We start from the raw sequence: 13,615 nt of genomic DNA, 5'->3' as shown, positions 1-13,615 counted from the left end.
CAAAATGAGTTATCCCACATTGCTAACATAGCTTCTGGTAGGAATTAAGAAAACTTATAAAAGCAATCAATTAAGATGTGCAATGTAACATGAGTTAATAGATAAGGTTAGAAAATCCTAGTGTTTTAAACTTGTTGTGCCTAAATTTTATACCTTCAAAGAATATTAAGTGATTTATTTTATTTGTCATGTGAGTGTGAAAATAATCAATTTTTTTTCTAACATTACATTTTAAAACTGGTGAAAATAATTAATTGTGAGCATATGAAAGTAATGCCACATGTGTTTGTAAAATATTTCTGAACATCAAACGTATTTAAGAATCGTCTAAATTACCTTTAACACTGTTTTGACATTACCTTTAACACTATTTTGACATTTCACTGTAAAAAATGCACGTTGAAGGTTCTTATTTTTAATATCTTGTACAGTAATTTAAAATGCTTATAGGACCTCCCAGAAAAACACAAATTAAATATATATATAAAAACAAATGTCATGCTATAATTTGGTTTTTTAAGTTGTTTTAAGCTAGCAGTTTGTTATTGATATATTTTAGATAATTAACTTTATTCTTAGATGGGTTCACCAAATTAGTTTCAAAGCATTTGTCCGATTTTTGAATTAGTTCCAAATGACGTTTTAGCCAATTAATTCAACGAACTGTGGTTATAATTTTATAATCACTATAAAAATTAGTTCCAATTTTCTTTCAATGTGGGATATGAAAAACTTTTTATATCCACTCTATTATATTACTCCCAATTATTTTTCGATGTGGGACGTGAAACACTTTTTATATCCACTTTATTATATTACTCCCAATTTTTTTCGATGTGGTAAGTGAAACACTTTTTATATCCACTTTATGATATTACTCCCAATTTTTTTGCAATGTGGGACGTGAAACACTTTTTATATCCACTTTATGACATTACTCCAAAATTTCTTTCAATATGGGACATAAATCGCTATTTATAACTTTTTATATCTACTTTATGATATTACTCCCAATTGTATTTTGACATGGGACATAAAGCGCTATTTATATCTTTTTATATCCACTTTATGATATTAGCCTAATGAATTTCATGATAAAATGGGCTCCAAAATTGTGGTGAAATAATGAAAGAAAGCCCACAAAAAAGAGAGAGAAAAAAAAAACTTAGGCACGTGAAGAGTTAACTTTCTCTCTCTTTTTTGTATATCTTTTATCAATTTCCCATTCAACCAATCTACTGTCAAAAAAATGTTTTTGAAGCCCAATTACGTACATCATCATTTTTTATTTTTTTAAGGAAAAAACATACTAGTACTAGCTTTACCATTACTAGCTAGTCAGTAATTGATGGAAACGGAGGTCAATTCTCTGCCAAATGAGACACCCAAATGTGGTGGCGTATCATCAAGGACGCTTCACTTACTACTTTCGGCCATAACTATTGTCACATGCCCATCTTCACAACAAACTAGATAACCGAACAACTAATGTGGATATGAATAGTAACTGCTAAGTATGCGAAAATCATTATCTGTATCTTTCCCACTTTTCCAGTATTCATATCTTATACCATTAACATTTATATCATTCCCAATGTCCCAATAAGAATTAAAAGCTATAGTATATTTCCGGTTCTTTATGATTTATCACGAATAATCTTAGGGTTTGCTAGGTTAGCATTTTAAGTTGTTCAAACGACTCGTCTTACACTTAGGCATGTCCAGGCTCCCCATACTGTTATGTAGAAACCAATAATAACGATGATATTTCTGCACTTTCAAAGTAATTATAGATAAAATACGTGAGTAATAATAAGGGTTGTCACATTTCTTGTTCACCAACTTCCCGATAATTTTAAGAAAATGATCTCAACGGCCAGATTTTTACTACCTCCATCTACACTTAGTTGTCAAATTTCTTGTTCACCAACTTCCACTATCAATGCAACAACGGAGGGAGTATTCGTAAACAAACAAACAAAAAAAACCTAAATTCAACACTGCCACAACCTACAATAGGACGTCATATAAATTCGTTCTCCTGGCTTGAATTCAGTCAAACACTCCGGGATTAACAATTGTGTTGAACACCATTAGTTCCCATGATATCCATATTCATCTCTGAGTCGTTGATTTTTCTCTTAAACAACTTCATAAAGTAATCAATGCGATCCTTCCTCATTTTGCCCGTCTAAACAAATGAAACAAAACTTTTATCACTGGAGTTGTAAGGGAAACTGAAACAAGAATGAATATTATTATAGTTACCGTGAACAATACTCCAGAGAAATCTTCAATTTCATCTGATTCGATAAATTGCAGTACACAGATCCCGGATTCATTTGAATTTGGTTGCATAGAGACAGTAATAATGATGGTCTCAAACACATTCTCAAAATACATTTTCATAAGACAATGTTCTTTAAAATAATCTTTGGCTTGTTGGAGCTATATAGAAACACAATGCAATTATAATGTAAGCATCTGTTCAATATGAAATAAATCCACATTATACATTATAAAAGACGTGCCTCAAATAGGGGTTAATGACTCACCAACTTTTCCACTTTAAATGTACTGCTGAGTCCCAGAAGAGTCAATGATATAATTCTTTTGTTCGCCAAAATGTCTCAATACCAAGAACCAGTGCCCTTGGTCTTGCACTGGGATAAAAATATGACAAATATACGTGAACAAATAAATTAAATACGGTTGTACTACTCTATAGATAGGAGAACTACTCTGTAGTATGGAACACCTTTTGTATATTTCCAGGTTTCACACCAAAGGGAATATATTGGAAAATTGCAATTTTCCATTGATAAATGGTAGCAGGAGTTACCGACTTGTAACTATTTGAAAATACAAACTTTTTCAATGAAGTTGGCATATACAATTTTGTAGTTTCAGACGAATGCCCCCCAAGATTCTTCTCTAGTAAGTGCATGTCTAGAAACTGATAAGACCATGTCATAATCAAAGATTTTGTTATTCTAAAATAATAAAAATCCAAAAGTACACAGTGATAATTACCGATTTTTTTAACGGTTGATCGAGAAGAACAGACTTCGCCTCGCTCACATGACAAATTAACCTTTAGGTTTAGGAAAAAGCTTTCTTGACTTTGACGCTTAAGTATTAAGCGTAATATTTCAAGAGCACAAGGTTCCAAATTTCCTAAAAGCTTCACAAATAGGAATATTCACACCCTATAATTCGAGGACTTGTAATTTTTTTTTTTAATAACATTATACCATAGATGCCAATCAGTGGCGTATCCAGGATTTTGAAGTAGGGTAGACATTTTTTTAATAAGTAGTTAATACGGAGTTTGAAGTAAAATAAAACTAGTTTAGTACCTGTGCAACGCACGATTATTACTACTCCGTAAATATTTTATGTAATAATTTTCATAATAAATAATCATTTACAGAAAAGTTAATAAAATAAAATATATTTCGAAAATGAGTTCATCAACACCAATTTATTTAATTTTTCCTAAACAAATAATTAAAAAAAATAAGTTTTTTTCAGACACTTTAACACACAAATATGTTTATTTCAGTCAAAATAAGTTTTTTCCAGATAAAACAAGTTGAGATAATATAAGTTCAGAGAAAAGAAGTCGAATAAGACAAAGCCTTAAGTTACCTAAATTTATCTAAACTTATATTCCTTGAAATTAGTGTACTCATATTTATTTTCAATATAAGGTAACAATTTGCCAATTATTTTTTTCTTTCAATTCTTTATGAAAAGTGTCTCATATTTACTCTTTTTGCAACTTTTTTTCCTCCTATTTTCACCCCTATTCCAGCTTATTTCTTTACTTAAATTATTAATTTTATTATGTATTTTTTTAAAGATACGACACATTCATTTTTCATAAGACAATAGGATTTTACTATATACTAAAAGACACACCAATGACACATGTCACGTCCTATTGAGTCCTTGATAATTTTCCTTTTTTTCTTGCCGAAAAAATTTCACCATATTTTAAAGAATCTCATCATTCTTTTTTTATTTAGAAAATCATTGCTTATCTAATTGATATCTTTTATCAATTTTTTTCATTTGTAATGCATGTTATAAATATCTTTATATTATATTCTTTTAAAAATATATAAATATAGAAACATACATCTTTTGTACTACGTAATTTTTTTTTTTACAATTTCATTTCTAAAAGTTAAATAAATAAAATGCAGAATAAGTAAATACATTGACAAACTAGAGGATTATATGTTATAACCCATTAACGGAAAAGAAATTAAAAAGAAAAAAAAAACTCAAATTGCTCGATGGGTCTTGAACTCGGGTTGCTTATATACAATGCTTGAAGGAGATTGCCAACTAAGGTAGGATTTTAACATTGTTATTATATGCATCAAATTATTTTTGAAGAGGGTAGACAGTTGTCTACCCTATTTACACCATAGATACGCCTCTGATGCCAATACATATAAAACTATTTGTATGTAAAATGATGTCACAACCTCTTTTTTTCCAGCTACATCCGTTTGTGGAGTTCGTGTTATAGCCCTCTAAATAACAAAATAAGTAGATCAAACAAAATCAATTAAAAGAATGCTCAGTATAACCTTTGTGAAAATGGAAACGTGGAAATACTAACCCTTTTTCTAGTTGATGATTCTCCCTTATCAAGATTAGTAATCAACTTATTCACCTATCATAGAATAACAATCAATATAAAATAATACCCTCTAATGATTTGTAGATGACTTCGTTTGGAAGTTGAATGTTCTTTTCTAATTAATTTATCAAGTAGAACTTAAATTACCGATTTTCTCTTTCTCATGTTGGGAGAAAGGCAAAGGTCGTCGGAAATTTCTAGAACTTCTTGTTCATTATTTGACAAGAGGTCTGCTTTATCCAAAACAACATCCATCCTCTCATCCATCTTTGTGATTCTTAACCGAATGATCTCGATTAACTTTTCCGGTGAAATATCTATTGAGATCTGCAAAAGAAATACCATCGCAAAATTCTATTAGGCAGTACAAAATAACTTATAAATATACAAAATAATTTATAAATATATATGTCTAAACTTTTTTTTGAAAGAATGTCTAAACTTAGTTAAGGAGATTCAATTATTCATGATAGAATATGAAATATTTTGTAAATATTTAGTCAATATTCCCTTGTAATTCTAAGGGATATTTCGCATAAAATAGAGTTAGAATAGTCAACTAATCCCCTATTTCTAAGAGTACGTTACGCCAATATTGTTGGGCAATTATCCATGTATACTATTGTATAAATTAACATGAGATAATCAATAATAGGAAAGCAATTAAACTCTGTTAATTCATGACATGCAAAAGGTTCTTAGGGAGTCTCAAATGGATTTTTCCATGCAAAAACCTTGATAGGTAACACCAAAGTATAGCGAACATACAAATATAAACACAAACAAAGAATTATAGGAATACGATATTCTAATGCTTACACTCTCAACATCAGAACAAGTATTCTTTTTAGCCATATTTCAATTTTAATGGGAATATGATCTAATTTTTCTTTTAGAAAGTGAAATTGATCTTTTTTTTTATTTAGAGAATGAATTTGATTTAGTTAGGTACGTATATATGGTTAGTCAATTAATACATGGAGTGGTAGTCATTCACTACTACAAAAATGGGCTAATGAACCATTGATAGGGCACCGTATAAGTCACTTATTAGGTTTCTTAGATGAAGAAACCAATTATCTTAGAAGTGCGGTTTCTTAGAAAAAAATATAAGAAACCTTGTACGTGAAATATATGGTTTCCTAGATAATATTATATTTAAAAAAAAAATCAAAGAAACCGTAGATCTTTTAAAATCGGTCTCCTACTCATATATTTCAAATATTATCATTTTTATTTTTAATGTAATTAAGGTTGTGAATTTTTTAGCCTAAAAAAAAATTAAAAAGAAAATTAAAAAAATTGCTGCAATTCCCGCCGATTCCTACCCGCGTAGTATTAGAAAACAAAATAACTTCTTCCTAAAACCACGATCTCTCAAGCTTATCAATTCACCAAGAACTCAAAAAACCTGTAAAACCTAATAACTTCAATTCACCTAAGAAACGAATTCACAGAGCTCAAAGCAATTCACCACCGCACCACCGTCGGCGAAGGGTCGACACGTCTCCTTCTCGTTCGCTTCTCTGGCCATCTTTCTAATTTCTTATACTTTTGTGGTTTGATTGGAACTTCCACCGGTACCGCAACGACCGTCTCCACCATCACGTACAATCTCCGTCTCTGCCGCCAGTTCGTCAGCTCCTGTAATTTTAGGTAATACCTCTTCTCACCCTTTTTCCCTATTTTAATTTTACAATTTTCTCTCCTAATATGTGTTTGAGTGATAATTTGGTTGAAATTTCATTTGAAATTAATTTTTCTATGATGATATGAACGATTTTTGTAAAAAATGAATACAGGGGTTAGGAAAATTTCAGCTAAAAAAAACGGGTGAACACCAAATTTATAATTTTCTGATAAAGATTCAAATTTGTAATTTTCTGATAAAGCTTCAAATTTGTAATTGGTTTTTTTTATGTTAGCTTTGGCCTTTTTGTGTCATTATGTGAATGTCTCATTACTTTGAGTCAAATCATTGTTCTTCTCTGCACTATTCACTACCTCAAATTCTGATTATGTGATGCTACATTGTATTTATTATAAGTTGTGATCGAATGCCCGGTTACATCACTCTTGTTTGTGTCTCCCTGTGGTTATATGTATGTTTATGATGGTTGTGATCGAATGCCTGTTTACGTCTGGTTGATTTTATAAGTCAGTAAGTGAGTCAGTCTGTAAGAAGGAGCAGTAAGTCAGTTAGTAAGAAGGAGCAGTCAGTAAGTCAGTCCGTTAGTAAGAAGGAGCAGTTAGTCTGTAAATCAATCAGTCAGTTAGTAAGAAGGATCAATCAGTAGGTCGGTCAGTCAGTCAGTTAGTAAGAAGGAGCAATTAGTCTGTAAATCAGTCAGTCAGTTAGTAAGAAGATCAATCAGTAGGTCGGTCAGTCAGTCAGTCTGCCTTTGTAGCTCAGCCTATCAATAGAATAGCTTCGCGTTAGCGAATTCCTTAACCTAACTTAACTTAGACTTGAATATACACAATACATCTCCTACGGTTTGTTCATATAACTGATATAGCCTTTAAATAGCCTTTAAATAGCCTTTGTATGTCTTATAACCTAATATGCCTTATAAGCTCAATAACTTGCCTTACAACCTCCTATAACCTATTGTGCTATATTAGCTATACCCTCTAGATATGCTCTATTAATGGATTTGATGATTCTTGAAATATGCTTCATTGCTAATTCTTTTTATGTGGTAGGCTGCGATTTAAGTGTCATACCAGCCTGATCATTCTCTGCCAGTATACACACTTAGTCTAAACACCTCTGTCGTCAGCCTTATACCGTTTGAAAGTGCTACTATAGCTAGTTTACTGTCTGTCATGTTTGTTTGCTGTCGTACTACTTCTGTCGGCTACTTTGTCTGATGTCAGTGACTCCGTCATCGTGTAATGCGGTAAGCAGTGTGCACTCTTACCAGTGTCATTTGCTATCAGCAGTCAGTAAGTTAGTTAGTTACTAAGAAGGAGCAGTTAGTCTGTAAATCAGTCAGTCAATTAGTAAGAAGGATCAGTCAGTTGGTGAGTCAGTCAGTCTGCCTTTGTAGCTTAGCCTATCAATAGAATAGCTTCGCGTTAGCGAATTCCTTAACCTAACTTAACTTAGACTTGAGTATACATAATACAACTCCTACCAGTGGCGGATCCAGGAACTTATTAAAGGGGGTCCAAAAATGTAATACACGACACTGGTAAAATGTTGTCAATTTTTTTTCAACGATTACGAGGCATTGTGCATTTGTGTTACGGAGAATTATTTTATTAGGTCCTGGAAATTTTCAAAGAAACTATTAAATAAAAATATAGTACCAATACCGTTTAAAAGCCTACTCAATTAAGCACTATCTAATTTTTATGCATCAAATTTGGCAAGTAAAAAAGTTAAGAAACCCACTACTAGTACTAAATTTCCATTATGTATATAATTAAGGAAGTGATAAAATTGTTATAGTTAAAAATCAAAACAAAACAAAGAAAAGAAAAAAAAAGAAACAAGAAAGAAAGAGGAGATCACGCCAAGTGAGAAATAAAAAGAATGAAAAACATACCGAAGGTCATATTCGAACTCAAGACCTCAAAGTCGGGGTAAAGTTTCACGCACAGTTCGAAGCTCCACTGTGCTATTTTGTCTTTGATGATTCTAACGCACATTAACTGTTAATGTCACTTATTTATCAGTTTTTCTTTTTCTAGAAAAATGGGGGTCCCTTTGGGCCCCTATAAGTCTATGTAGGTCCGCCCTTGACTCCTACGGTTTGTTCATATAATTGATATATCCTTGAAATAGCCTTTAAATAGCCTTTGTATGTCTTATAACCTAATATGTCTTATAAGCTCAATAACTTGCCTTATAACCTCCTATAATCTATTGTGCTATATTAGCTATACCCTCTAGATATGCTCTATTAATGGATTTGCTGATTCTTGAAATATGCTTCATTGGTAATTCTTTTTATGTGGTAGGCTGCGATTTAAGTGTCATACCAGCCCGATCATTCTCTGTCAGTATACACACTTAGTCTAAACACCTCTGTCGGCAGCCTTATACCATTAGAAAGTGCTACCATCTAGTTTACTGTCGGTCATGTTTGTTTGCTGTCGTACTACTTCTGTCGGCTACTTTGATCTGATGTCAATGACTCAGTCAGCAGTGTGCACTCTTACCAGTGTCATTTTCTATCAGCAGGCCCTGGTACCATCTTACTAGCACTTGGCAGCACTCGTTTGTACCTGTGCGCAGTAGTTTCCCTCCATTCCTCCATTACCAGTCTTGCTGAAGGAATAATAATTGACTATCTTATTTGCTTAAATTATGGATTTTCTCTTACCATAAGTTGCTGTCAGCTACCATCATGTCATTAGTATCATGTTTTTTCAAATAGAGCAGAGTTATAAATTAAAGTTGGAGTATTTTCGCCTAGAGGGCTTATTATATGTTTTATTTTTCCAAAGGTGATCTCCAATTCGTAGCATGTATCAGGCAGTCCAAGTAAACTTATATTATGGGATCCTCATGCGGCTAAGAGTAGTATACTAGTATGTAAAATTCAGATCAAGTATCTGTTGACCAAGTATTCTGATTGTGACAACACAATTCAGTTGGCCAGTTTTGCGGGTTATCTAGGAAGCACTCTAGTAATAAGTAATGAATTTTAGTTTGTGCAGAAGCTAGTTAAAAAGACTGTTCCCATGCTCATAACTTTTAGTGTTAAATAATTCAGGTTTTTATATGTTGGCCATACGTTAGTTAATATTAGAAATTTAACCTTGCGTTTTTTTGTTCTTTTCAATTTTAGGAGCCTTTTGTTGCTAGTTGGTTTGGTTCACTTGCTCGTTTCATTGGTGTCCGCGCTTCAATTAGGTGAGTATATATAATTCCTTATCCCTTAGTCTCCTCCTTTTTATTTTAATCATTTAACAATTAATAATTTGATGAATTATTTTTACTAGCATAAATTGCTTGCTGCTTGCATATTCGTAAGAATGTGTGCATGTAATGTTTTTTTTTTTTTTTTTTTTTTTTTTTTAATTTTTATATTTTGAATACTTAGAGATCGATCGAAGTTGGATATCAAATTCAAAACCGGGTGACCCACAATATGAAGCTGGAATAAGGGATTTCGTCAATTTTGCGGTTCAGAATGCCGGAGATCGTTCTAGGTTACCATGCCCTTGTTTCAAATGCCATAATTTTTTGTATAGACGGATAGATGAAATTCTCGGTCATTTGAGCAAGAATACTTTTGATAGAACATATACCCGTTGGGTTTGGCATGGGAAAAACTTTGAAGGAACTCGTACAAGTGATTCTGGGAACGATGTTCATGATGTTCATGAAGGTCCTGATGTTAATGACATCCCTAATGCTAATGAGGGTGATAGGTTAGGAGACATGATACGTGCAGCTCAAGATAAGTTCGCTGAAAATCCTGCCACATTTGAGGGGGTGTTAAAAGATTCCGAAACACCCTTATATCCAGGTTGCAGCAAGTATACAAGATTATCTAGTATACTTAGATTATATAATGTGAAGGCAGGTCATGGTTTAACGGATCAATGTTTTGATGAAGTACTTGAAGTTTTCAAAGACATGCTTCCTGATGATAATGTCTTGGCAAGTGGTGCATATGAGGCTAAAAAGATATTGATCCCGATGGGCTTGCCATACGAGAAAATTCATGCTTATCCTAACGATTGCGTACTCTATCGAAATGAGCGTGAATCATTAAAGAATTGCCCAGTATGCAATGCCTCGCGATACAAGGAGAATGAAGGAGTGCCGAAGGTTTTGTGGTATTTTCCCATAGTTCCAAAATTTAAACGTCTTTTTTCAAATGCGGATGATGCACAAAAGTTGACATGGAATTTTTATGGGCGGAACAAAGATGGCTTATTAAGACATCCAGCTGACTCCCCGCAGTGGAGGTTTATTAATGGAAAATACCCCGAGTTTCGTAAAGAAAAACGGAACCTACGCCTTGCACTTTCAACTGATGGTATGAATCCATTTGGTTCTCTTAGTAGCATGCATAGTACTTGGCCAGTGATTTTGGTTACTTACAACCTACCACCTTCGTTGTGCATGAAAAGAAAGTACATGATGCTTACATTGTTAATTTCCGGGCCAAAACAACCGGGAAATGACATTGATGTGTACTTGGCTCCCCTCATTGATGATTTGAAGATATTATGGGAAAAAGGAGTCAAAGTTTTTGATGCGCATCAAAATGAGACCTTTAATCTGAGAGCAATGTTGTTTTGCACCATCCAAGATTTTCCGGCATATGGTAATGTTTCTGGGTATACTGTGAAAGGGAAAACTGCTTGTCCCATATGTGAGGATCGTATGAAGGGAAAGTGGCTAAAGAATTCTAAGAAGATGGTTTACTTTGATCATCGTCCGTTTTTGCCCTGTGATCATCCATACCGCAAGCAAAAAAAGGCTTTTAATGGGAAACAAGAATTCAAAAAATGTCCAAAAGACTTGAGTGGGGAGGAGGTGTTTCAAAAGGTTAAGGACATCCAGATAACCTTTGGGAAGAAATCTAGAGCAGGTATTTCTAAGCAGGGGTACAAGAAATGTTATGACTTCTGGCGCTTACCCTATTGGAAACGCTTATTTGTCAGACATTGTTTAGATATAATGCATATTGAGAAGAATATGTGTGATAGCTTGATTGACACACTGTTGAATGTTCCTGGGAAGACAAAAGACGGTGAAAATGCTCGATATGACTTGAAGGATATGGGGATTAGAAGTGAACTCCACGTTGTTGAGGGAAAACCCAAGAAATACCTTCCTCCCGCAGCTTATACATTGTCACGAAAAGAGAAAAAAAGTGTTATGTGAATCCTTAGCTGGAGTGAAAGTTCCAGAGGGTTTTTCTTCAAACTTTCGCAACCTTATTTCGATGGAAAATCTGAAACTTGTGGGTCTTAAGTCTCATGATTGCCACATTTTGATGCAATATTTGTTGCCAGTGTCTATTCGCTCAATTTTACCTAAAAATGTTCGATATGCCATTATTAGATTGTGTTCATTCTTTAACGCAATGTACGCCAAAGTCATTAATCCTAAAGACTTTGATAATTGGGAAACAGAAATTGCTATCATTATTTGCCAATTACAGATGTATTTTCCTCCATCTTTTTTTGATATCATGGTTCATTTACCTATTCACTTGGTGAGAGAGATAAGGTATTGTGGCCCAGTTCATTTGAGAGCTCAATGGTCCTTTGAAAGGCAAATGAAAACTTATAAGGGATATGTGAAGAATGCCTATAGACCCGAAACTTGTATTGCTGAAAAGAACTTCTATGAAGATCTTGTTGGATCGTGTAGTCAATATCTAGAAAATGCAAAGATTATTGGGCTTCCAATATCAAGACATAGTGGTAGAATGGAGGGAAAGGGGATCATAGGTCATAAGAAACGTGACTTGTCTTATGAAGAATGGCACAAGGCCCACACATATGTTCTGTTTAACGAGGATGAAGTTACACCATATATTAACAAACACATTGATCACCTTAAGCAGTTCAATCGTAAGACAAGTCATAAATCACTTCTTAGTCAACATCACAATTCATTTAGAACTTGGTTGAAAGATAAAGTGATGAGAGAGCTTAATGATCCACTATATGTTGTTTCTGATCGACTAAAGAGTTTAGCGTTAGGACCCAATTTTAGAGCCTCTTTTTATTCTGGGTATGTATGTAATGGTTGCACATTCTATACTAAGGAGCAAGATGAAGTTAGAACTATGCAGAATAGTGGGGTTGTTGTTGAAGCTGAAGCTATGTATTTTGCAAGTGCTAAAGATAGTTCTCCTGCCCATGGTAAAATGTGGTATTACAGTGTCATTGAAAAAATTGTTGAGTTGCAATACAATGATTTTGTGATACCAGTTTTTGGTTGCAAATGGGTTGATACAACAACGGAGTTGACTATGAAGATATAGGGTTTACTTTGGTTAATTTTGACAAGCTTGGTCATAAGGAAGATCCTTACATATTGGCTAGTCAAGCAAGACAAGTGTTCTACATGACTGATCCATCCGATCAAAAAAGGTCTGCTGTTATAAAGCCAAGGTCTCGGTTTGAAATCGATGAAATTGTTAACTACCATGAAGATGATGATATTGAAGAAGAGGAAATCCATTTCACTAATGGGGTACAAGTCCAAGATGTCATCAACGATTATGGAGATAATTCAGTAACATATATACGTGATGACCATAGTGAAGGAACATGGGTTGATGACACTAGTAATGAGGGTGCATCACGGAAGCGTCGACGGAAAGAGAAATGAGGTGCAAACATAAGAACTATTATCTGCATCTCTCTTTATTAGTTTTAATTATATAGAGTGTCAGTGCATGAAACTTCCCTTCAATTATCTGCTAGATACATCTAATTCTTCCGTTGCATGATTGTGTATTTGTGTGTTTGAGCTGCTGGTGGACATTATATTTTGTGATGATTGGTCAGCATGTATGAATGTATACCTGCAATGTATATGGTTCGAAATAATGAGATTAGATGATGTACCTAATTAGATCACTGAACCTGGTATAGAGTTACAGACATAACAAACTCAAACTCAATTTCTAGTTTCTAGTATAGAGTCTGTTATGGTTTATTTCTATTTGTACGCATGGTAAGTATTGGATAAAGATCATCTATGTGTTTTAGTTTTAGACAGCAAAAACCACCATCAGCTAATGCCCTTCCTTCCCTACTGTCACTGTAAGGTTGATTATGGTCTTCCTGGACAGTGGCTCTACTAGTTTTCATAATATAACAACTGTCTAGAGACTTAGCTAGCCTATTACATCATCTATTACTGAAATAATCTCAGGCTCACCACTAGTTTCCCAATGCCGAATAGTCCAACAGATGACCACCATGCACGTAAGCCCCTACAGAACAGTCAAACACTCAGCCTGAAGG

General features: G+C 33.6%; 2 protein-coding genes across 2 annotated transcripts; one reads left to right on the top strand and one right to left on the bottom strand.

Moving 5' to 3' along the window:
• Positions 1-4,087: 4,087 nt before the first annotated feature.
• Positions 4,088-5,126, bottom strand: LOC130459902 (uncharacterized). Its single transcript, XM_056827526.1, has 3 exons — positions 4,805-5,126; positions 4,637-4,690; positions 4,088-4,547 (listed from the first exon to the last, which is right to left on the bottom strand). The coding sequence occupies exons 1-3, from the start codon at positions 5,000-5,002 to the stop codon at positions 4,428-4,430; spliced, it is 372 nt and encodes a 123-aa protein (XP_056683504.1). The 5' UTR covers positions 5,003-5,126; the 3' UTR covers positions 4,088-4,427.
• Positions 5,127-8,747: 3,621 nt separating this feature from the next.
• On the top strand, positions 8,748-11,513 carry LOC130471442 (uncharacterized). The gene is made up of 3 exons (XM_056841568.1): positions 8,748-8,855; positions 9,460-9,524; positions 9,866-11,513. The coding sequence occupies exons 1-3, from the start codon at positions 8,748-8,750 to the stop codon at positions 11,511-11,513; spliced, it is 1,821 nt and encodes a 606-aa protein (XP_056697546.1).
• The last annotated feature ends 2,102 nt before the right edge of the window (positions 11,514-13,615 follow it).

This window comes from Spinacia oleracea, chromosome 4, assembly GCF_020520425.1.
Source record: "Spinacia oleracea cultivar Varoflay chromosome 4, BTI_SOV_V1, whole genome shotgun sequence".
Taxonomy (NCBI): Eukaryota; Viridiplantae; Streptophyta; class Magnoliopsida; order Caryophyllales; family Amaranthaceae; genus Spinacia; species Spinacia oleracea.
Note: the sequence above shows the minus strand (reverse complement) of the source record. Positions and strands in the feature narration are given on the sequence as shown.